This window comes from Besnoitia besnoiti, chromosome VIII (genome assembly GCF_002563875.1).
Source record: "Besnoitia besnoiti strain Bb-Ger1 chromosome VIII, whole genome shotgun sequence".
Taxonomy (NCBI): Eukaryota; Apicomplexa; class Conoidasida; order Eucoccidiorida; family Sarcocystidae; genus Besnoitia; species Besnoitia besnoiti.
In genome coordinates this window covers 1,190,946-1,214,689 of record NC_042363.1, presented here as the reverse complement: position 1 = coordinate 1,214,689, position 23,744 = coordinate 1,190,946, and the positions used below count along the sequence as shown (strand labels likewise).

The 23,744-nt window shown below is 59.8% G+C and overlaps 3 protein-coding genes across 3 annotated transcripts; 2 read left to right on the top strand and 1 right to left on the bottom strand.

Moving 5' to 3' along the window:
• Positions 1-3,648: 3,648 nt before the first annotated feature.
• Positions 3,649-9,375, top strand: BESB_083020 (GHMP kinase, N-terminal domain-containing protein; the record flags this gene model as incomplete). The annotated part of the gene is made up of 9 exons (XM_029366652.1): positions 3,649-4,350; positions 4,919-5,054; positions 5,425-5,644; positions 5,978-6,071; positions 6,595-6,752; positions 7,290-7,383; positions 7,514-7,649; positions 8,153-8,217; positions 8,536-9,375. 9 exons carry the CDS (start codon positions 3,649-3,651, stop codon positions 9,373-9,375), a joined length of 2,445 nt encoding a protein of 814 aa, XP_029217112.1.
• A 1,395-nt stretch (positions 9,376-10,770) lies between these two features.
• BESB_083010 (uncharacterized protein) lies at positions 10,771-15,544 on the bottom strand (the record flags this gene model as incomplete). The annotated part of the gene is made up of 3 exons (XM_029366651.1): positions 10,771-12,045; positions 12,389-12,672; positions 13,126-15,544. The coding sequence occupies 3 exons, from the start codon at positions 15,542-15,544 to the stop codon at positions 10,771-10,773; spliced, it is 3,978 nt and encodes a 1,325-aa protein (XP_029217111.1).
• A 2,665-nt stretch (positions 15,545-18,209) lies between these two features.
• BESB_083000 (uncharacterized protein) lies at positions 18,210-23,720 on the top strand (the record flags this gene model as incomplete). The annotated part of the gene is made up of 9 exons (XM_029366650.1): positions 18,210-19,206; positions 19,507-19,593; positions 20,112-20,228; positions 20,601-20,681; positions 21,343-21,524; positions 22,106-22,231; positions 22,645-22,752; positions 23,189-23,287; positions 23,526-23,720. 9 exons carry the CDS (start codon positions 18,210-18,212, stop codon positions 23,718-23,720), a joined length of 1,992 nt encoding a protein of 663 aa, XP_029217110.1.
• Positions 23,721-23,744: the final 24 nt, after the last annotated feature.

The window sequence follows — 23,744 nt, the reverse complement described above, 5'->3', positions numbered from 1 at the left end:
GAACGGGATGGCAACGAGGCTGGCGCCCCCAGTCGGGGTTCGCTGCGTCGTCAACCTCCCCCGGTCGTCCTCTGCGCCGTAAGCGGTAAAGGGAGAGGCGCTGGGCGTTGAGCAACAAGAGGGAGACGACGGCAGCGAGGCGATGGAGACCGGGAAGCGCGCGCGGTGAAAATGACTCGAGGTGGAGGCGAACTCGCCGCGTCCATTAACTCTCCGCTCGTGCGTTCTGTGCAGCACAAACGGGATAGACAGCGGAGGGGCGGTGGGGGGGGCACCCGACCGAAGGGTTGGACTCTAACGGCGTTGTGATCGGCGCCCGCTGCCGTGTCTGTTTCTGTCGCGTGAGCCTTTTTTTGTGATCCAAAAGGCGTCTGTCTCCTCACTCGCTGGGTTCTCCTCTGTCGCTGCTGCCGCTGTATTTCGCCGTCTGTGCGCCTCTCTGCTGTCGTCTCTCTCGTTTGGAACTGCTTTCTCACTTTGCGTCGCTTCTGCCTTGGTTTTTCTCTCCTTCACTCCGCATTCTTGGTTCGTTTTCTCTCTCTCTCTGACTGCTTCCGGTTGTTGGTCGCGCTCCGGAGTCTCTTTTTTTTGTTTGTGGGCGGTTCCTTTATGGCCTGCCTCCGTCTGTCTTTGGTGCTTCTCGACTGACCACAGGTTTCTGCTTTTCCTTGTTTCCAGCGGCGTCGCGGCTCGTCGCGCTTCCTTGTCGTTTCGCTTCTTTTCTGTTCGCCCCGTCCCTGCGGCTCCTCTGCCGGTGCCCAGCTGCGGCGCCGGAAGGCCGCTCGTCCTGGGGCCTGGTTTCGGCTGCAGCGGTTGAGACGCTTTGCGGGAAGACGATGCATCGAAGCACCTCTCTCTTCTCGCCATGCATCGAATCCCTGCTTTCTTGCCCAGGGGGGCGAGGGGGGGTCGATGATGGCTTCGTATACTCCACAGTCATCTAGCTACGCTGACTGACATACTCAGGGAGAGATGCACATTTGCCTCGAAAGTAGTTGGTTGCAGACATAAATTCGATATTTAAAGATATATGTAGATAGACTTTTAGTAGAGAGCGGAGACCGTTTGGAGAGCGCCAACATCCCCATTTGAGCAGCCTGACGCCTGCCTTAGCTTCAGACGCGTATCTGCTTCGAGTGAGAAGCCGTAACGGCCGTTTCTGTTGGGCGCTCGGTGCGATTTAGTGGGGTGTGACGTATTGTTCAGAAACCTCAAACATGCAACTTCGAGGTCACTAAATCCAATCTCCTTGCAACGCCGTAGCTGCTAGGTATCTTCTCGTTCCGCGTCGTGTGCGGCGCGAGGTGTTTCGAGTTGCTAGCATGTCTCTCGTGGCCCTGACAATGGGAGAGAGTTCGAGGAATGCTGAATTTCTAACAGATGACGTCTTTTTGGACGCGTTTTCGCGTCTCCCTCTGCAACGACCCCGCGTGTGCCGCACCCGGCTGAGAGACAACTGAGCCAGCAGGCTCGATTTGCACGTCGAATCTTCTACGCACCCCCTGCGTGATTCTGGGTCACACAGGTTTAGTAAAAATCTGTGGGGACTGCATGTGTGTCTCTGCGCTCGACTCCCAGCGAAGTACTCAACAGCGTAACCTAGCTCTCTGGCGGAGTTCTTCGCCTCGAGCGGACTCGGGTCGCCGCTCTGCTGCTCACTCCACCTGCGGCAGCTGCTCTGAGTCTCGTAGAACGTTGGAGAGGAGGAAAAGGCAGAGGGCATGGGAGACATGAGGTGGCTGGCGCGTGGCGGAGCCGGAGAGACCGACGCAGAGAAGGGACAAAGGTGAAGCGACTCCGGGAGGCGAGAAGAATGCCTCCCCTCCCCCGCCCGCGAAAGTGACGATGAACACTCAAGGAGAGTGAGGGAGCACAGATATCGAGACTGAGAGCCCGGCGAGGCGAGCAGCGAGATCCACGCGGTGAGGGTTTAGGGTTTAGGCTATGAAGAGAGTGGATTCAGGAGAGAAGGAGGGGGAGTCGAGGTGTAAAAGGACGTAAATCTGCCCAGTACTGCAGGTCTTTCAAAAATTAGCAACAGCGCAGCCACGCAGTCCGAACTCGTCGCCGTCGCGTCAGCTTTGAAGAGAAGATACACACCGACCTCGAGACAGCCGTTGCGACTTTGCGGGCGTCCGGGGCGATCGGTATTCTTCGTTTTTTTCTCCACGATTTTCCCCAGTCTCTTTTTCTCTTTTACGTTCCTCTTTCTCGAGAAACCGCCGAACTCTCCCGTCCTTTCCTCGCCGTCGATCCCCCCCGGTTTTCTTCTTCCGCGTCCGCTGAAGACAGGCGTGCAGAGCAGGCAGCGGTTACTACCGTTCCTCGCGTGAGCTTCGTCTCTCTTTGCGCCCGGTCCACGCAGCGCCTCGCAGGCATTCTCGCACACTCACGCTTTCTCCCTTTGTTTTTCTTCGCGGCTTCGCGAGGCGTTCGCCTTTTCTCGCTTCCGCGTTGCGCGACCGGCGGAGCGTCGCGCTGGCTAGCCTGCGGGCGAGCGATCTGCACACAGCAACGGAGGGGCTGTTGTCTTCTCGAAGTTTTAAGTCGATCCCCAGGTAACCAGAAAGGAAGGATCTTGCGGGGGCAGGGAGACACCTGGCTTCTTCGGCGTGCGTCGAAGGCCTCTCTGGCGACGGGCGAGATCTCCCCGACTTCGCAGCCTCTGGACGATGCTCATTCTGCTCGCTCACGCGCCAACGTCTCCTCTTTGGTTTCGCCCTTTGGCGTGCTTCCTCGCTTCCGCGCCGAGTCTGTCTGGGCTCCTCCGCTCTCCGATGACCTCCTAGTTCTTCTCCTGCCATAGTTCGTCGTGCTCGTGCCCTCTCGTGCTCCCTTCTCGGGGGCCCTTCTTCTCCTCCTCTGCTTCCGCGGTCTCCCTCGTCTCTGTGCTCCTCTCTGTGCGGCGAGGAAGGCACGCGGCATCTCTGCCTCTTCCCCCCTTTCTTTTGCATCGGGTTTCCTGGTTTCTGTCTCCTTCTCGTGGCTGTGTTTCTTGCTGCAGGCGACACCATGGCGCCGCACTTCGAAGACGCGCCGCTGCGGGAGACCGTGGAGGCCTTCAGGGAGGAGTTTGACTCAGCCCTACCGGACTTCGTCGCCGTCGCTCCTGGCAGGCACGCTTTCGCAAAAAACCGCTTCCCCTTCCCTTTCTTCGTCCGCCTCTGTTCTCTCTGCATGCACACCGAAGAGTGCAGTGCCTTTCTATTCGTCTCTCGCAGACTTTTTCTGCGGGCCGCTTCCCTCCTGCTTTCTCCGGTTCTGATTCCGTTTTTTTTGTGGCCTGCTCACTATTCTTCCTTCACCACTCTCTCTCTCCACTCCGCCTGCGCGCAGTCTTTTGTTGTCTCTTCAGTCTCGTCTAGGGACTCTGCTGTCTCTGCGTGGCTGTCCCTCCTGAGTCAAGATAGACACAACTATGTGCGTGTGCACGGAGTCGAACGTTAACGTTTCTTTGTTGGTATCCACGAGAGGTTTTCTTTTCTCTCTTCAATAAGACACGACGCGTCGCAGGCCGCGGAAGACCAAGAGTCGCAGGGGCGCCTCGGAACACCAGTATACGTAGGGAGAGGAGTGTGTTGCTTCTGCTTGCTCAGAATCAACATCATCGGCGAGCACCTGGACTACGAAGGCTTTGCTGTCCTGCCCATGGCGATTGACAAATTCACGACGTGTGCGCTGCGAGTCTGTCCTTCTCTGTCGGCCTCGCCTGGGTCGCGGGCGCCGCTCTCGCGAGATCGGAGCTGCGAGCTCGCTGAAGCCGAGCAGCGACTGCAGCGGCGCAGAGACGCCGAGGCAGAGGGCAGGCGGCGCGACTTCTGGTCGGGCGGCAACTGGAACGCAGAAGAAAGCTGGACAGGGAGCCCGGCGGCCCCCAAGGCTCGCGCGTCTCCTCCAGCGTCGCCGCCCGCCTCGCCTTCCGCAGCGGCCGCGGCCGGAGGCGGCGCGAGCCCCCCCTTCGTCTCCCTCGCGCACACTCACGGCGACAGATTCGCCAGCTGCGAAGTATGTACACTGGAGGACTTGCCCCGGCACCTGCGGCGGCTGACCCGCGCCGACCGAGACCGCGGAAATGGCGCGAGCGGAGCCGGGGCGACCTCTCCCGCTGATAACAAAGACGCGGGCTGGCAGAAGTACGCACTCGCCGCCGTCGCAGGCGTCCTCGAGTTCCTCGTGGGCGAGCGAGACCTGGAGCTGGTGGGACGACTCCTCGGCGTGCCGAAAACGGAGCAGGGCGAAGAGCGACAGCTCCGCATGTGGAGGCGAACCTGCCAAAAGTCCCTACGCGACAATAAGGGGAAACCGCTCATTCCGAGCCTCCAAATCCTCGTCGGAGGCAACCTGCCCATGGTACCGCGCGCATTGTCCCTTAGCTGTCTGCAGATACCGATAGAGGCGAAAGACTGCTGGGGCCGAGGCGAGGCACCCGTGACCAGCTCAAATATAGACTTTGCCTTTTTTCACATGGAATAGACTTGCAGCATCTCCGAACATATCTCTGCTGTAGAAGATCGAGCCTCAAATAGGAGATAGGCCTGCAGCAACAGATAGGACGACATGGAAAGACTCGCGCGTGTGGCTACAATGCATGCATACAGGTGTGTTACAAATCTCCATATATATATATATATATATGCATATGAATTTATGTGTGTTGTAAACCTCCATGTATATCTCTGCATGTGTATTCATGTGTTGAGGAGGTAGAACGTCGCCAAGCGGATGTTTGCGTGTGCAGGCTTTTTGTCGCCTCTGTTCCTGGACTTCTTCACTCAATAGACACTCTGGTAGATGTGTCTGAACACAGACATACAAACGCCTCTCTATCTCTTCTCTCAGAGCGCCTGTGAATACAGCATGCGCGGTTGCTGGCTCGTCCGCGAGTGCGTTTGTAAGTTTTCGCGTGATTTGTCTGCAGGCGTCCGGTCTTTCCTCCTCGTCTTCACTTGTCGTCGCCACAATCGTCGTCGTCTCTGCGGCGCTGCGGCTGTCGCTCTCTCGGGAGGAGATTGCGGAGCTCGCCACCCGCGCGGAGCGCCACGCCGGCACAGAAGGTCAGGATCAAAAATTGAAAGTCAGACACGCCTCCGCATGCAGCAGCTTGAGGAGCGGCGCGGCGACAGGAGGGGAGGAGAGGTAGAACTTATTAGTCCATTACAGCATGCAACGCAGACCCAGGGAAGTCTCCTCGCCCGAGCGACGAGGCGAGACGCCTGCGAAGAAGGCAGACTGGAACAGCTTTCGCCTTTCTGCGTATTTCGCTGCGTGCCTTCTTTCCTTCACTGTCTCCCCATATCTATGCCTACGGTTGGGGGTTGGTTTCTGTCTTTTCTCGCTTTGCTCTCGGCGATGCGTCTGTCATAGGCGATCTCCGCCCCGCGTCTCTGGCTTGATCCTCGCTTCCCCTCCGTGGCTGGTCTTCAGGCGGCGGCATGGATCAGTCTGTGATCGCCTTATCTTCGGAGAACTCGGCGACGCTCGTCTCCTTCGTGCCTTCGCTGGCAACGCGAGCCGTCCCGCTCCCTCCAGGCGTCACCTTCGCAGTCGCGCACACGCTTGTGACGAGTCCGAAGGCCGCGCACGCCGCCATGCACTTCAACAAACGAGTTTTCGAGTGCCTCCTGGCGGCGATCTTTTTGCACAGGTGAGAAGAGATGCGACGAGGAAGGCAAAACGCGGAGAGTGTCTGTGCTCGGCGGGATGTTCCTGGGGGAGGCCCTTACCCGGCGTTCGCTTCTCTGCGTCGCGTCTTTGATTCTACTCGACTCAGAGCCGATATGAGTATTCGCTGGCGCATCCCTCTCAACAGTGTGCTTTTCGTCGCTATTTGCATCTGTATTTGCGTGGCTTCGCGTGGGCGCGTCCTCTCGGGCGCTTGCTTCGTTTGTCGTTCCCTCGCCGTTGCGTCTCACGTAATATCGTCTCGTCTTCGCCGCATTCCACCTCCGGTTTTTTGCCTCGCTTGCGCTTTCTTTAGACACCTCGCGCCTGGAAAGCCGCTCCCGCGAGGCGAAGCGCTGCGCGCGTGGACGCTCCGAAAGGCTCAGGATCTCGGCGGGCTGTCTCTGCAGGTGAGGGTTTAGGGTTCAGGGGCAAGGCTCGCCTCCCGCGAAGTCTCTCGGCGCGTCTTCTCCCCCGCGAGTGCGATGTCCTCTCTCGCCCGCTGCCTTCTCATTCACTCTCTGCGCGGCGCGCGTCTCTTTTTGTCTGCGGCGTGTTGGAGCGACCGGCGGACGGGGTCGAATTCTCGCACCCAGATAACTCCATACCAGTGAACCGGTTGTAACTCCGCTTCATATCGTACCTGAATGGTACTTCTTAGCATGTTATGCGGTGGGGGGGTTCCCGCTTCTCACTCTCCCTCGAGACGGCAGTGCTGTCGGGCATCGCGGGCGACTCGCGGCGCGGCGCGATCGCCCCGGGGAGACAGAGCGCCGCCAGGGCTCTTTCGAAAGCTTCGCGGGCACTCCTGAGGCTTCGCCGGGCTCTTCGGCGCGCGGGCGCGCCACCAAAGACTAGAACGTCCAACCGTTTTGACCTGTGATCCCGGTCGAAGAGAACTGCGGTTCGTCTTCCGCGTGGATGTTTTCGCAGGGTGCGGTGAGTCTGGCCAAGCGGATTTTGAAGACGGAAGGCTACACGAGGGAGGACATCGAAGCAGCTCTCGGCCGCGAATTTGTCGAGGAGGTGCTGTGTCTGCTGCCCGTCATGGTCGACGTGTGGAGCGAAAACAAGGAATTCTTTCTGCGGCGGTAACCGAGGCGGCGAGGGGAAGAGAAGCGAGCGAGGCAAATGCGCGGCGAGGAGGGCGGCACTGAAGAAAAGGGGGACGAAGGATGAAGGAGAGATCCTGCGTCTCCACGTCGCGCTCGCTGTCCTCTCGTGTCTCTTTGTATCGTTCGCGTGTGTGTCTATGTTATTCTCTCGTCGCCCCCTCGCCCGTGCGCCTCGTTTTCTCCTCGTTTCGTGTCTGGGATGATTCACTGTCAATTTCAAGTCGCGTTCTGTCCAGTATGTCTTGTGTCTCCCCGTCCTCTGTTTTAGACGCCTTTCTAAAATTTCCCCTCCTCCAGTCCTGTCTTTGCCTGCGTTTTTATCGCGCGTCCTGACGGGACTCGTTCTCGCAATCTGTCCCCTGGCTTCGTCGCTCCTTTCTTTTTCAGCTTCTGTTTCTTCTGCCCTCTCAGTGTCTGCGCCACGCAACAGTCTCGTGTATTTTTCACTCCTCCGTCCTCTTCGTTCCTTCCTTTTCCAGCTTCTTCTCTTTCGTCTGTCGTCTGCATCCACAGGCGAGCGCTGCACGTCTACTCAGAAGCTGCCCGCGTGCTGGGTTTTGTCGAGCTCTGCGACCAGACGTCGTTGCCACTTGACAAGCGACTCGAAGTAAGCCGTCTCTAAACTCTCTTCTGCATGCATCTATTTGCTGACGGGGGGCTGTCCTTACAGAGTTAACTTTTAGCAGTTCACGTGGTGCATGCAGCCCTGCCCGGCTGTGTTTTTTGTCGTTTTTTAGGAAATCGGGAAGCTAATGCAAGCTTCTCACGCGTCCTGTGCCAGGAACTTTGAGTGCAGCTGCGAAGACGCCGACAGACTCGTCGCGTTCGCCGTCAAACAGGGCGGCGCAGTCGCGTCTCGCATGACCGGCGCCGGTACGTGAGCGACCGCCAGAGTAGAACTTTTATTTTCTCTCGCTCGGTCTCTGCTGCGTGTCTGTGGCGTTTTGTTTTTGCACGTGTCTTGCGGCAAACCACCCGCGCAGAGTCGACTCCAGAGGCGGTACCGCGCCGTCGTCCTGGGGGGGACGGGAGCGTAGTAAGTGTGTATAAATAGTTGTATATAGATGCGTCTGTCTCAACCTGCACGCGGAAATGCATATACATGTATATGTCTTTTTATATATTTATGTGCGTATCTTTGCCTGTTTGTGTGGTGAGTCAGCGGTGTGTGCTGTTGCATGCGCAGTGAGCGCCGATTCACCGGGCTGATTCGGCTTTCTTATGAACAGCTTTCGGATGGAATTTTAGCATCGAAACGCCTCCAACCCCGTGTCACCTGTGCACTGCTCGTCCCCGCTATTGGTGCATCTGCTTTGTTTTGCAAAAGAGGACTTCTGCTGTTGAGAATTTCATTGCTTCCTTCTGCGCCTGTTCAGGCTGGGGAGGCTGCACAATTGCGCTTCTTGCGAACGAGGAGGCAGGGTCGCAGTTCCTCGACAAGGTAATTCCCAGCCGCTCACGTGCATTCTAGCACCTCTCTGCGTGCGAAGGTGGCCTCAACGCGTGAGAAAGGCAACCTGCATCGATCTAGTTTCCCGCATTAGGATAAGTAGATCGAGAATCGAAGCGAATATTCACACGTTTATATGTTTATACAGTTCTACATTTTTCTGTATGAAAATATTGAGTTTTATCTGTGTTAACATATGTGTGTGTATACGGCTACAGAGCGGGTACAACGGGCAGGCAGAGTGAACGCGGGCGTTTCGACAGAGGAGTTTTCCGGAAGCACATTTCGCTTTGTTTTTCTGTGTTTCAGCTGCGAAGTCTGTTCGTGGTGAACCCGTCGTCTGCGGACGACGCGGAGGCGAGCGACGCGGAAAGGCAGCTCGCGCCGCGTCTGCAGTGGGATGCGGTATCGGTCCCTGTGGATTGTTATGCGCCGTTGTCTCCCTCCTCTGCGGGCGGCGAAGAGGAGGAGAAGCGAGAGGACGAGGTGGCGGCGGATGGCGCCGAGAGAGACTCGCAGGTGATCGACACGAAGGCGGAGAGCGAGGATAAGGACGCCGCAGGGGCGCCAGACGAAGAAGAGAAAGAGGGAAAACAACCTGCTGCACCCTACCGCTCGGCGTATTTAGACTACACCGCGTTCATGGCAGAACGACACGGCTGCAGCCCTTCTCGAGCGCAGCGTCCGCCCTCCTCGTCGCACCGTAACGGGCATCGCGTCCCTCAGTCTCTTTCTCGCTCTCCCGCGGCGCCATCGTCGCCCTCCCGCGCCTCGCCTTTCTCTTCCTCCTCCTTCTCCTCGTCATTCTTCCCGTCATTTTCCTCGTCATTCTCCCCGTCATTTTCCTCGTCATTCTCCTCGTCATTTTCCTCGTCGGTCTCCGCGTCCTTCTCGGCGTTTCCGCCGCGGCCGTCTTCAGCTGCCTCTGCGGCCTCCGCGTCGGCGGCTGCGCTGTCTTCTTCGTCGGGCGCGGCGAAGCAGCAGCTGCGAGAGACTGGAATCGACTGTGCACTGTTCCTTGTGCGGCCTGTCCGCGGCGTGGTGCTGGTGGCTGTGAACAAGGAGGAAAACGAGCGAGAAAAAACAGAGAAAGGAGGCTGGCGGGCAAAAGAGATCCACTTACGAAAGTCGCAGGTGCAGAACGCGTGAAAGACGCGGGTCGGCAGAGCCTCGGCATCGAAAGACCCTGATTCGTGATCTCTTGAAGGCCTGTGTGCGCCGAATCCGCCTATAGATAGAGCACAATGGGGCGCGAGTCCGACTCTGCGATAGCTTGAGTTTTTAACTCGCGCCTTCGTAGGGAAGGCCTCCACGAGTAGGATGGCGAGGATAAGCCCACACCGGAGGCGAAAAGAGATGAACAAAAGAAGATGAAGCGGGGGAAAAAGTATAAGTAAGAGGGAACTGCGAGAAGGGGGAGGGGGGGGAAGGTTCAAGACGCGCTGCGCACAGAGTCAGATTAACAATTTTTCAAGATCAGAATGCGCGGAGATGAGAATGGGATAGCCCCGAAAAGTGAAGCTGCGGGTGCTTTTATAATGGGCGAGTCCCGGAATCTCCAACGAAACGCGCTGCCGCATGAAAAGGCGATTTTATGGTTCGGGATGGCCGCCTCCGGGCGAGATGTGTTCTGCGTGTCATCTGTTGTGCATGTAGTCAGTGTGCGTATGCGTCGTCTGTGGAATTATTGTCGTCCGCACAACGGCTGCTGGCTGTGTGGGCATGTGGACGCTCCTATATCACTGGCTGCCGTCTGCTGAATCTCGGTTTTTGTTCACTCAAAATCTCGCCACCGTCCAGGTGAAGAGACTCCCGCAGAGGTGGGTGCACCCGCCCACGGCGCTCTGCGCGGAAGAGGTCGCGCGCATGGGACGAGAGAGAGGCTCTCTAGCCCCCGACTTGCACAGAGAAAAGTGAGATTCAGAGAAACGCCAAATGTCCGTAGACAGATTCCAAAGAGTCGCGAAGGGCGTCCACGTGCCAGACAACGTGAATAACGAAGCGCATCACTAGAGAGACACGCCGCACTGTCGGCAGATACGCACACTGCCGCGTGAGACACTCTCCGCGCGAAGAAACAGTTCAATCCTGCCCGCGAACGCAATCGTGACCGTTACAAAGGGTTTCTGCCCCGGCGTCTACGCTGCCTCCGCGCGCCGTCGCCGTCCACATCGGCTTTCTTGTCACTTTTTCGTCCTTAAGGACGCGTCTTTACATCGTCGACGGCCTCGCTGCGGCTCCTCTGCCTCGTCACCCAAGCGCATTTTTCCTCTTCCCTTTTTCCTCCCTCCTCCTCTCGCGTGCGTATCCCTCAGACATGGTCGCAGAGACGCCTGCCTGCCGTGCGAAGTCTTCCCTCGCCAAAATCGGCGCGTGAGCTTCTTCACTTGCGTTTTTTTTCCTCCTTTCTATCTACTTCGTTTCAGCCCCGACGCGGCGCCCGCCCCGCCTGACTGCGGGGACCGCGCCGTCACACCGTCGTTCTCTTCCCACGCGCCCCTTGGCGCCGTGGTCTTCTTCCCTGTGCCGGAGTGTTTTCGTGTCTCAGCCTCGCCTCGCAAACAGTTCGGCGTTGCCGATATTGATTCTCACTCTGCCGCCTCCGCCCTCGCCTTCCCGCTGCGGCGGATAGGCGCTGGGGAACGCACCGCCAGCTGTGCCCGCAGGTCCCTGATGAAGCGAGGAGAACAAGCCCTGGCGGGGTACCGCACCCGCCGCGTCCTCCGCTCTCCCTCCTCCGTTGAATCCCGCAGAGGCGGGGAAGCCCGCAGCCCCCGGCGGGGGGTACGCGCTCCCCAGTGCGCTGTGCGGGGGCGCGTACGGCGGGGCCCCGAGAGGCCCGCGCGGGCCGAAGGCAGCCGCCTCTTCCCCGCCGCGGTGGGAACTCGAGGTTTCCCTGCGCGTCGAGGAGCCGTCGTGCGAACCCCGGCGACCGCGCTTCGACTTTTTGTCCTTCTTCTCCCTCCCCGACCCGTGGTGGCGGTGGTGCCGCCGCGCCTCGCCGCCTGCCGCCGAAGGACCCCCCGGGGCGGAGTCCGCCCCCGACAGGAACGGCGCGCCGTACGCGGTCGCGGCGGCGTGAGGCTGCGCGCCGCCGGCGGAGACTGCCGCAGCTGCGGCCGCGGAGACAGCGAGCCGAATGCGGCCGCCCCCCGGGCGATCCCGCGGGGCGTGGGGCAGCCCCGAGGTCGCGGAGAGCCTCGAACTGCCTGCGGGCGAGGAGGCGAAGGATGAATTGGAGACCGCGGAGGCCGAGGAAGAAAACGACGCACCGGGCGCCGCGGGGACGCGCCCCCCCGCCGGCGCCCCAGGGCTCCCGCGGGCACTCCGCTCCCCCTTGGGCTGTGGCGCCCCAGAGGGCAGGCCGTAAAAGTACGCGCCTGGAGAGGCCGGCGCGAGGGACGAGGCTACGCTGGCGGGCCCTAAAGAGGAAGAAACCGTGGAAGACCGCCCGCGCGTGCGGGAGGAATCCAAGTCCGACTTGTCTTCTGAAACGTCGTCTGCAGAGGTCAGGCCAGAGCGCGGCGAGCAGGGCCAGCCACAGGCCTCCTCCCCCCCGATGGGCTGCAGCCGCGGCGCCGGGGCGCCCAACGCGGTCGCGCCCGCGGGCCCGCCCCAGGCGGGCGCCCCCGCCCCTTCGCCGGAGACAGGAGGCAGGCCCGCGCCCGGCCCTCCAGCCGCTGCGGCCGCCGACGAAGACGCCGAGGGAGGCGCCTGTAGCGCAGGCGCTGGCCGCGAGGAGGCGTTCTGAATCGCAACTTTAGTCGCGCGAATCGAAAGCGAGACTGCGTCAACCGCCGATCGCAGCGAGAGATACGACTGCGGCAGAAATGACAAACAGAAACAAAAAAGGCGATAAGAAACCAGGCGGGAAAAAAACGGCACGCCACCGCCGAAACACAATCGCCACCCCCTCAAACACGATACGCCGAGGCACTGCACGCAGATACAGATAGATAGACGATAGAGGTACATATATAAATGTATATATACGTGGACAGATAGATCGACAGATATAGGTGGATACGTGGATATACATACATCGGTATGTAGATATAGATAGACATGTGATAGAGAGAACTAGATGGGCAGATATTAGACAATGATTCGAAAGAAGAACAAAACAAATATAGATAGAGGAGCTCAGAACCGGTCTGCTTACCATGAGTTCGATCTCTCTTCCCCCGTGGAAGACGCGCGGCTCGGGTTTTTTGCCGGGTTCGCTGCGAGCCCCAGAGGCCTGCTCGGGGTCATCGCCGCCCCGCTGCCGGTCTTCGGCCGCCGTCGCGGCCTCCACCGGCGGGCAAGCAGAGGAGACGACGGCCGGGGCCTGCGGCGGAGACGCAGGCAAAGCCGCCACTGGATTCTTCATCCACGCTGTGAAGTCCCGCACGCGGCGGCTCAAGCTGAGGATGCGCGCCCGTCGTGCCGCAGCCTCCTCTTCGTCTGGAAAAAAAAGAAAGTGGGAACAACCCTCGCCGTGAAGAAAAGACGCAGAGGAGACTCCAACTGCAGAAGACACGAGTCCACACGGGGGCGACAGCCAACTGCAAGGCAGAACGAAAACTCGGTATCCGCTGTGGTGGAGCCGAAGGCATCAATACGAATGACACCGGGCGTCATGACACTCGGAAGCGCATGCAGATAGACGAACGACAGCCCCGCTGCGCAATCCCGACTCAGTGTGACCGTGAAAACGACTCTGGTGTCTCGTGTCTTCTCTCTGGTGAGTCGACCTTGCCTCTCGCTCGCCTTCCTCAGATCTGCGGGGCGGTCCGGGTCGCTCAGGAATCTGCGTACCCGAGCCCTCGCAAGAAGTCAGGCAACTGTGGCTGTAGGCCCCTGCGCTCTGCTGCACACGCGTCGAATCGGGAAGTCTCCGCTTTCTGTAATAATTACCTTCTGCGGCGGGCGAAGCCAACGCCTCGAGATCAGGCACGTAGTACGTATGGTAGGGGAGAAGGTGCGCAACAACCTCCTTCAGGCTATGAAGCTTGACAATCGAGACCCGTTCTTCTTCCACGACGTAGTGCGTCTCCTCGCTCTCTCCGCCTTCTTTCTCGAGGCCGAGTCGACTTCTCTTGCCCCTCCCCCTCTCTTCTTCCACCGACTCGACCTGCCGCTTCCGCGGTCGTGCCCCCTCCGCGTCACTCTCGCTCACATGCGCCTCCGCAGCGCCGGCGACAGGAGCCTCTGCGGCGCCCTCATCTGGCAAAGCAGCCCCGCGACGAGCTTCGTCGTCGTCAGCTGCCTCATCGGCATCGGCCTCTGTTTTCTCCTCATTCGAGGTGCTTATCGAAGGGCACGCATCCGCCTCAACACGGGGGGACGCCTCTCCGGCCGCGTCGGCCTCCGGTGACGCGCCTCGGGGGAGATCGTGCGCGGCGCTGTGGTTACCGTGCTGCGGCGGGGCACTGACGTCGCTGCTGGCGTCCTCCGGTCTCCGCAGCGCAGACGGCGCGCTCTGCTGTCGCGCCGTTTTTTCCTCTGCGCCGACCTCTGGAGTCGTGGCTTCCTCGCGCTTCGGCGCTTCTTCGTCCGTCATCGGGCTGCCGCTGCTGGCCGCGCCAGGAGCCTCCAGGGCCCGAGGCGCGCCGCGAGTGCGCGGGGCGACTGGGATGCGCTTAAGGCGTTTCTCGACGATTTTGATCGTCTTAACTACGCGGAAGGGCTGAACCATGCGGGCAGTATCCTTGAGCACCTCCCTTCGGTCTTGCAGGAAGCTCTCGCGCACGCGCCGCCTTCGCTCTGCGCAAAACGTCTCGAGATTCTTCAGCGCCGTCGGCACTGCCTTGTAGTTCCGCTCATACGCACACACCGCCCCGCAGACGCCGCCGCCAGGTCCATACCGCGCCGCGTACCAGCCGGCAGCGGCCGCCGGCGCGGAGACCGCGCTCGCCAGCGAAGACGCTAACGCCGCAGACTGGGGCACAGCCGCGGCGAGCGGCAGGCGCGCGGCCGCCGCCTCCGCAGGAGGCGCTGCAAGCGGAGAACAGCCTGGGGCGGCGACTGCTTTATTTGATGCGCCCGCCGCGAGAGAGGCGGGCAGCGACGTGGCGAGAAGGGCCTTGTCTCCGTCGAGGGCCGCGGCCGCGGGGCCCCGCGCGGTCCCAGAGACAAGAGGCGCCGCGGCCTTGCCCGCGCGCGCCGCGAGGGAGGCCAGCGACGAGGCGGGCAGGTGTCTGAGGAGTTCGGAGAACTGGGAACGCAGAGCGGGTGCGTTCGCCGGCGCAGAGGCAGGCAGAGACGAGAGAGGCGGCAGCCGCCGCGCCGCCGCCAGGTGCGGATAGAGCAGTGGAAACGCGACAGACGCACAGTTCAGGGGAGGCGCGACAGAGGGCACCGCAGACACCTGAGAAGCAGGCGAAGAGGACGAAGGCGCGGACGCGGCGACAGAAGAAGCAGGCGGCCGTGGAGACTGCCGAGGCAGCGCGGCTGCGGCGCCGGGCGGCGCCTGCGCGGCTCCACCCACAGCCGCCGGCGGCGCGAGGAGAGAAGGAACGGAGAGAGAGTGGAGAAGGCTGAGAGGGAGCAGTGCAGGCTGGCAGCGCGTCGGCTGCAGAAGATGCGCCGGCGGCACGTACGGATACAGAGGAAAGACGAATGGAGGCAGAGACGAGGAGGCGACGCCCGCGGAAGCAGCAGGCACAGACGAAGGTGCAGAGCCTGGGAGATTTTGCGCCGGGTGAGCCGAAGAGGCAGACGCCTCCTCCTCCGCGGTCGGCGGAGACGCGGCGCTGCCGAGGCGGGGGACTCGGTCGGGTGGGCGCGCGGCCGCCGACGCGACGCTCAGCCGCGAGGGCTCCTGCTCGGATGACGAAGACCGACCTTCTGCGGAGACCACGGAAGCGTTCGACGCGCCCACAAGAGCTCCTGGGGCCGGCTCCGCCCCCTGGCTGCTGCCTCCCGCCGCGAGCTGCGCCGCCGAGGCAGGCGCGTGCGCCTCGCTGCGCGTCGCCGCGCCCACATGCGGCCGCAGCGCCGACGCGCCATTCGGCAGGCCCGACAGAAGCCCCGCTGTCGCACGATCGCCATTCACGCGTGGGGCAGGCGGCGGCGCAGAGAGCGCAGACGGGTTTCCAAGCTCTTGCTTGGCTCCACTCAAGCCCGCTCCCGCGCAGAAGCCTCCATTCAGATGCACCTGCTCAACCAAGGCGCGCACGACAGCGGCGCGGGCCTCGTCGCCCCCCCGCTTGTCGCTGTCGAGCCCGTTCCGCGCCGGAGGGGCGCCGGAGACAGGAGGCGCAGCCGGCGGGGGGAGGGCGCGGCTGGAGCCGCAAAGCCCTTCACACGCCGCGGGGGGGTCGTCGCGCTTCATCGATGGAGCACGGCCGGCGCGATTGGGATAAAAACGAAAAGGCGGCGCTCCACCAGCGTCATCGCTGGCCGCGCGCCTTCGCTGCGAAGGAGAGCAGAAAAAAAAAAACAACAATCCACCCCAACCAAGACCCGCGCCCAGGGGAACGCGAACGAGAGGCCGGCGCAGCCCCTCAAAGCGGGCACAACGGAGAGAGAGAGGGGGACAAAGAAGAGGTCGAACGTGCCAAAGTTGTGCGGTCTGCCGTGCACTCCATTTCTGACAGTGTGAGTCTCACGCAGCTAACCAGGGGGAGGCAGACAAACGTCCGAGGTCGCAAGAAAAAAGAAACAATCGCCCGATGCGCGGGCGCTCCAGAGGTCAGAGGCAGGGTCGGGGTGGAAGTAGATAAAGCCGGAGAGCACAGAACCGTGCAAAGTAGCATTACGTAGACAATGAGACAGATACGGGTACGCAAAATTTCCAGGTCCGGTCAACAAGAGGCGATCGCGCGTGCTCCGAAGCATTCAGCGGAAACACAAGTCGCTGCATACACGTAGCCGGTGGCGGCGCAGAAGAGAGACCTCAACAGAGAGATCAATACGGAAACGGACGAGAAAAGAGGGAATACAAAAGAAGAAGGCGAGGGGGATGGGTTACGAAGCCGAAGTGAAGTTTCTAAAGTCGAAAAACTGCAGAGACACATACATGCGCAGCAAGACTCTCTTCTCTCGGTCAAGCCTGGTGACTCCGAGTCCAAGCCACCAACGCGCGCCTAGGGGAGAAGGGAGAAGAAAAGAGAGGAGAACGACGATGGAGAGAAACCAGTTCGTTGAGGTAGTTGGAAGAACGGAGGGCAATGCTCTCGGACCTCATTCGTCTCCCTCGCAGAGAAGGAAATTTGCGTCGAGTTCTTCTTTCTTACTCGACGTCTCGCAGTGACGAGTTTCGAAGGAGGACGAAGGGAAGAAGGTGACGTATTTCGCTGTGTCGTCGTGCCCTTCCCCCGAGAATCCGAGAGAAAGAGAGAAGACGACAAGTGTCGGTCTCCTCTTTTTTTTCGAAGGGCCCTCCAAAAAAGCGGGGCGAGCGAGAATGGTACGTTGCTGGCGCGCTCGCGCGAGGCCCAGCTGGACATACACCGCGTAAAGCAAAGACGGCGAAGAAAGCGGCAGAAACGGGAAAAAAGAGCCTCCCGCGAGATGTTCGGCCGCACGATCAGCAAACCTGCGACACAGCGCGTGGAAGCCACCGCGCGCTGTTTTCCCCGCCTAACAACCCGCTCCCAACTCTCCAATTCACGGATTCTTTGCGCAGCTGTGCGCGCGACCCCTCTCGCCTCGCACTCGGCGCGTGCTCCAGCGTGCTTCTACCTGCCGCTGGCGCGGCCGGTTCCCGGCTCCATTTCTCTCGTTCCTGCGAGTCTCCCCGCGCGCCACGCGTGGAATTTAGCGAGACAACGTCACAGAGGAGCGCATGCCGCAGAAAACCGCTCTCCTATCTTTGCTCCTTTTTTTTGCGGATTGACAAGATCAGCAATCTTTCCCTTCGAACGCGCACCCTTCGCAGCGACGGAGACGCCACGGAGGCGCGCCGGCCTACGGCCTCTTAGCTTGACGATAAAAAAAAGAAAGACCGGAACTTCACACAGATATGTAGACCTGATCACTTACACACGAGCTCAGAGGAAGGGAGGCTAACCGCGACCCCCGCAGATAGAGAGAGCGTAGAAGACAAGAAACCGCTTGGCAGATGGGTTTCTCGCCCCAGCCGGGTGACAGCAGGCCCGCAGCGATCCTTTTCGCGTGCGGTTCAGCTTTTCCGCTGTTTGCGGTCAGCAGGAATACAGCGAACAGCCGTGTATAGCTTGCCTTCCACCTGGTCTCGGCGGCTAGCCCTCGAACACTGGTGACTGGTGCACATGAGGACCTATTTTTCAGCGAAAAGGCTTTTGTCTTGAGAGAGAAGGAGCCTGGGAGAGCTCCCCCGGAACGAGGCACATGCTCGGGGGCGAAAAGGACTGGGGCTGCGCATGTAGCGGCTCCTGTCGAAAGGGGAGGCATGCGCCGCACAGGAGAGATCGCAGGAAGAGACACGGATTTGTCTGGTCACACATGACGAAAGTCTGCGCCAAGAAGGGCAGATTATGAGCGACACGCGCTGGAGAGACAGATGTCCTTCGGAGGACGTCTCGTTGGAAGGCACAAAGCGATGGCATGCTTGCATGCTCGGGCGGCTCTGGCGTATTGACTACGCTGACCCGTGTGCGTGATTTGACCGGTACTTTCCGCGTAGGAATACCTTTGCTTCTCAAGTTTTCTTTCCTCGCCTTGTCTGTTTTTGGGCAGCACGAACTGTCCTCATCGACCAGGATATCGGCGCCTTTCGAGGGGGACGTTCTGTCCTCTCCTTACCCGTAGCAAAGAGTCCCTGAAGGCGCACCGCGATCTCCTCCTTCGATCCTTCCGGCGTCTTCTCTCTCTCTCTTTTCTTTCTTCGCAGACTAGCGGCGCCAGCCCTAGAACCGAGAGGTCGACCCAGGAACAGAAGGCAGTCCCCTCTTCCGTCCGTGGCCAGGCACACTTCGGCTGCCTGCGCGCAGAGCCTGGCGCTGTAGAAACTGTAGCTGCAACCTAAAAAATGCGCAGAATCCCTGCATCTTTCCGTCCGGTGTCGACCTAGCAAGATGCACAGCTCACGTATGGCAGTCTCAGGCGCGCTGCGGGGCCTGAGGCAGGGGCCTCTACCCCCCAGCGCGCGCCTGCTCGTCGCCTCGCCGCGAGCCCGCAGCCTGCCTTGTCCCGCATCACGTTCCTTGTCTAGCTGTCCCCCTCCTCTGTTGTGCGTCTCCGCCTCTCGCCTTGGCTCATCTCGGCGCTCTTCTGCGTCCTCGCTTCCTTCTCGCCCCAAACCCGCCTCTTCTAGTCACTCTTGTAGTCACCAGGTGCCTTCTGCGACCTCGCCTTGCGCCGCCGGCGCCCGCTCTTTCTCCGCGTCTCCCTTGTCGCGTTTGCTGGCTTGCTCTCCGCCCGTTCCCTGCCTCTTGGCGCGTTCCTTCTCCTCGTCGCACCTCTCCCGCAAACTCCGCCTTCATCAAGAGCGCGCAGCCCGCGGACACGTGGAGTATCTGCGCCAGTTGGAGCGCCCGCCGTCGGACGCACCCTTTCCTCTCCCTCCGTCGCCGTCCTCTTCGTCGCCCGCATCCGCCGCTTCGGCGAAGGCCGCGGCCTTCGCCGAGGAGTCGGCGGTCCATACCCCCGAGCCGAGCGTCCTCGTCCGCTCCGCAGAAGAGTGGATTCGGCGGGATTTCTTCTTTCCTCTCTCGCACCGACCCGACGCAGGAACGGCGGGCGCGGGCGCCGCGGCGATGGAGCAGGAGTTGCGGAATTTGTCGAAGCAACGCGCGAGCGAGGAGGGCGACCATGGTGGCGATGCCAACGCCCTCGCCTCGCTCTTCCTCACGCCCGAGGACCCGCAGTACGGCGGAGCCGTGGAGAAAATCGAGCTGCCTGGCTTCGGGGAGATCAACATCGTCCACGGCGACATCCTCGCGGGAGCTGCCAGCAAGCGAAGCGAAGGAGACGCGAAGGAGCCCGCGACGCAGGAAGAACGAAGGAACGAGGTCGCGGCAGACGCTCTCCTCGTCCCCGTGCCGCCAAACTTCCTGCCCTACAGAGGCTTCGGTGAGGAGGCACGCCAGCCGCATAGCTCCGCGAGACCGCAAGCGCGGAAGGGGGGGGAGGGGGGGTGTGGATGCGCAGACGCCGGTGGGAAGATGAGAAAACAAGGGGCGGCGCGTCGCCCTGGAAGAGGGTTGAGAGAGCGCAGGCAGGAGAAGGCAGCGAAGTGAAGGCCTGCATGAGGGAAAAGAAGAGGACCGAATCGAGAGCAGCTACAGGAGCAAACATCGAGGGGAGTGATGGAAATCCAGCGTTCTTGAAGACTGCATACGTTTTTTTTTAATTTTTTCCGAATTTATCCAGGGCTAGAGATCCTCGAAAGAGGAGGCACTGCACTCCAGAAGGCGGCATTCACTGAAGTGAAGCAGAAACTGCAGCAGAGGGAAGCGGGTAAGGGCCTCATAAAGCCTTCCCTTTTCTCGTCCTCGTCTATTTTACCGGAAAAACCAATAACGTAAATTTGAAAAATTGTGATTTTACCAGAGCCATCAGAGAGAGCGGAATGAACGTGCGACTTACGCTAGTAGTAGGGCGTGACGACGAATGCGAGAAGGCTGACACTCGGGCAGACGCCAAACGTCGGTGTGAGTACGACGTCGCCTGCGAGAACGCCTATCAGTTTGCTGTCGTTTCGTATTTTTATTTTCTAAACAAAGCATGGCTCCCATCTCTCTGTGGGATGTGTCAGAATAGCGAGGCACTCCAGCTCGCATCTCGTCGATTTTCTCTCTGTGTAGGTTTTCTTCTGCTCGCCTCGTGCGCGGCTATTTTTTTCGTCTTCTTGCGTCGTTTGCGTTTTGCCTCCCTGCCTGTTGTGCGAGAGGCGTGGCGTGCTCGCTTGGAAGCTCGGCGTCTGCGCTGTTTTCCATTGATTTTGAGATTTTACATTCTGTGTTTTGCTTGTACAGCGCGAGGCGTGTTGGCGAGCGAAGGCGGCGACATGCCAGAGAAGCAGCGGCAGCTCGGCTTCTCTCCCCTGCAGAAGAATGTCCATAGGGAAGATGCTGCAGGCGGTCTGGATCCAGGTAAGGCGTGCCGCAGTCTGCTTCGAAGCCCTTGGAAGTCTCATCTTGCTGATCACCGGCGGCACCCCTCTCCCGCTACCAAGTCTCATCCGTTTGTGTCCTGCGTCTTCTTCGCTTTGTTCTTCGTTGACTCATCAAATTCTGTCGGACACTCCTCCGCGCGGCTTCGTCGCTTCTCCTTGGAGCGTCATTTCGCTTTCGACGCGTCGCGTTTCTGTCTCTCTCGCGCGGGCGCATGCCCAGTCGACAGAAGTCGCCCCTGAGTGAGGAGGGGCCGTGTTTCACTCCGGCGCGCGTTGAAGGCGTCTTTCAAGTGTATGTTCCACAGTTCTTCATATCTATTTGAAGCGTGTTGAATTTGCGTTCTCGCAGGCGACGTTGTGCTCACACCGACGTTTGGCGTCTGCCCGAGTGTCAGCCTTCTCGCATTCGTCGTCACGCCCTACTACTGGCGTAAGTCGCGCGTTCATTCCGCTCTCTCTGATGGCTCTGGTAAAATCACATTTTTTCAAATTTACATTATTGGTTTTTCTAGAAAAAAATGAAAGGAGATTTAACTTTGTAAAATTATACGTGTTCTTGTGACAAGGTGTTTTCTCGCATTCAAAATACTTTTTTTTGGAAAAATTGAGACTTGACACTGGAGGCATTTTGCAGCAAGGATGTGAACCTTGTGCTCCGTTCCTTTGCCGCGTTCTTTTCCGGTTGGGATGGTGTCAGTCTCCGTTGTCCTTCGCTGTTTCCGTCGCGCCTTGCCTTCTTTTCTCTTGCTCTTGGTCACCTTCTTCGAGGTTTGCCTCCTTCGTGGCTCTCCTTTCCGATTCTTTCTTTGAAGCGTCTTTCAAGCTGCGTTGTTTGAGTGGAGTCTTTAACGCGTCGCCGCTTTCTGTGCTGGCGTTTGCGCTGCCGCCCACTTCTTCTCTTCGTCGGCCTGCACGTTGTCGGCGTTGAGTGTGGACGCGCGTCTCGTATGGACGCGGTTCGTGTCGCGTCATTTTGCACGGTTCTAGCGGATTGAGACGTCTCTTCCGTCGACATGTCGTCTGGCGAGCGCGGTCTTTTCGCCGAGGAGACCTGCGGCGAACGCGTTTTGTTGCGGCTTCTCTTTTCGTAGAGGGGAACAGCACGGAGGCCGCGCGTCGTCTGCGCTTCACGATGCGCCGGGCGCTCGCCGATCTGAACCAGCAAGGCCCTGGATCGCTCATTCTCCCCTTCGTGGGCATCGGGCTCTACGGCTACGAGCCTCGGGGAGCCGCAGAGATTCTCGTTGAGTCCGCCGTTGAGCAGCTTCTACAGGTACGGAGAGAGACCTGAAGCATCTAGCCAGCCTCCAACTCGAGTGGATACTTCCCCAACCGAGTCTGTTTTTGAGTTTTCTGCGAGGCGTAGTTCTGCCAGGTCGTGTCAGGGCTTGCTGTTTCCGGCAAAACTTCAGCTTTAGCACGGCGCTGCATGTCCCTTCTAGATTCCTTGGTATAGGCCATCAGGGGCCGCAGGCGGTAGACGACTCTTTTTTATTTGGGTGTATTTACCCCGTGTGTGACTCATGCACAAGCTGCTTCACCGTATACTGAGTGTAGCGCCTGAGCCTGCAAGGGGGGAGTAGTGTTTTGGGCTCAATGGGGCACACGCACACCGATGAAATTTGCGTCGGGACGCGGATGTGCGTGACCAAATTCTCAAGAGTCCCTGATCTCACACGCCAAACAAGCCGTGCCTGTAGTCTGCGCCGAGACTGAGGCGACCTCCGACCCTAGAGCTCGTCATTTTCTTCGTCTGCGCCTGGCGTTCTCGAAGTGTGCTTCCCTAGCGAGCTGCATGCGCCGCGAGGCCGGTTAGAAGTCGCCCTCGAGCTTCCTTATTTGTTTTCTGTTCAGGTAGACGCGGTGGAGCCGAACTACACGCTGCGGAAGATCACCTTCGTGGAGCGAGACGCGACGAACGCGGCGCTGCTAGCCGAGGCCGCCCAGGCCGCCAAGCGGGCTTGGCTGCCAGAGCACCAGGTAATTGCGTCTGGCTTTAAAAGAAAAGTTTTTGAGAAGCGACGGTGTTTGGATGCCTGACCACTGGTGGCAGGCAACCAGCCATCCGTTCGATTCGCGGTCCAGGTGTCTCTCCAAAGAGCTTGCGGATGCGCCCTTCGGGGCTGTCGTGCAGCGAGGGCGGAAAACTGCATCTTGAGGATTACGGGGGACAGGCATAGCGAGGTCGATTGGGATGATATAGATAGATAGCTATACATAACTATACATATATATAGATAGAGGACACAGTGGAAGGGAATGGGCTGAGGGCCGTCTCTCTGTTGGTTCGTGGCGTGTGAGCATAGCTTCGCTGAAGCGTCCTTTCAGGTTTTTGATTTGCTACATGGGCTCGAGCGTTTGTGGCTGTCGTGCCGTTTCTTGCATGTGTCCAGGTCGTCCCGGCGCCGGTCTACTGGAGTCAGAAGCAGCGACGCCTCCTCGATGTCACAGATGGCATGCTCATGTTCTGCCGAAAGCACACGCGACTTTCCTTCAAAAAGGTGAAATCTGCATGCAGCTTCTCCATCTCCCGTCTACCAACTTGTCCTTTTGAGCAGAAATAGCTGCGTCCGTATACAGAGGCAGGTCTGCAATGTATATGCGCTTACGGCCCTGCGCGTAGCCGTGCGCATGTGAAGTTCTGTGCACTCCGCAGCCGCGTAATTTGCGCATTTTGAGGCGGTGAGAATCGGGAGCAGGTCTGAAGCTGTGCGTCAGTGTGTGACCTCCATTAAGGATCTCCGCGCGCGTTTTCTTCATCACTGTCGGCCGCAGCTCGCTACTTCACCTCAGAGCTTCTTTCCATTTATGTTTCTCACATTCCATCCCCGTTCTCCAAGTCTGTGGCGCTGCGTGAAGCTGGAAGCGTGCGGCGGGCGGGTTTGAGTTTCTTCATCTTGTGCCGTGGCAATGTTGTTTGCCTGCGTGGATGTGCAGCACCACGGCGTCATTCGCCGGCAGAAGACGCACTACTTCTCGAATGTTAGGCCCTTCCTGTGGCGCTCGTCTCGCGTTTTGGAGCCTCCTCCTCTCATGGTAAGATTGGTCTTTCCTGTCTAGCGGTGCTGCCGCGGTCATGAAAAACTTGGTTGTCCGTATCTCATGACCGACCCCAGCGAGACAACCAGCATGTGTATACAAGCGTCCCGCTCCCGTGTTTCGTGCAGAGTGTGGCGCGTGGAACCGGCGCGGTTCCGCGTTGGCGCGCGATCCGTTCACTGTGCTGCCTGTGAGAAACGCTCTCTGTGTGACTCGGGTCACTCTCTCTTTGCAGCTGCACAAGCACTCTGGCGCCGTTGCGGACTGGCAGCTTCCTGCTCGGCCTTTCTACCGGCAAGGCGTTTCCGGCATGCTGTTCCCGCCGCGAGTGCGGCGCGGCTTTCCTGTCATGCGTGTGAACTCCAAGGGCCAGTTCGTGGGGGTGAACAAGATGCCGTATATCGCTGAAAAGGCGCAACCCAGAATGTAGAGCGCAAGTAGAGCGCGAAAAGAG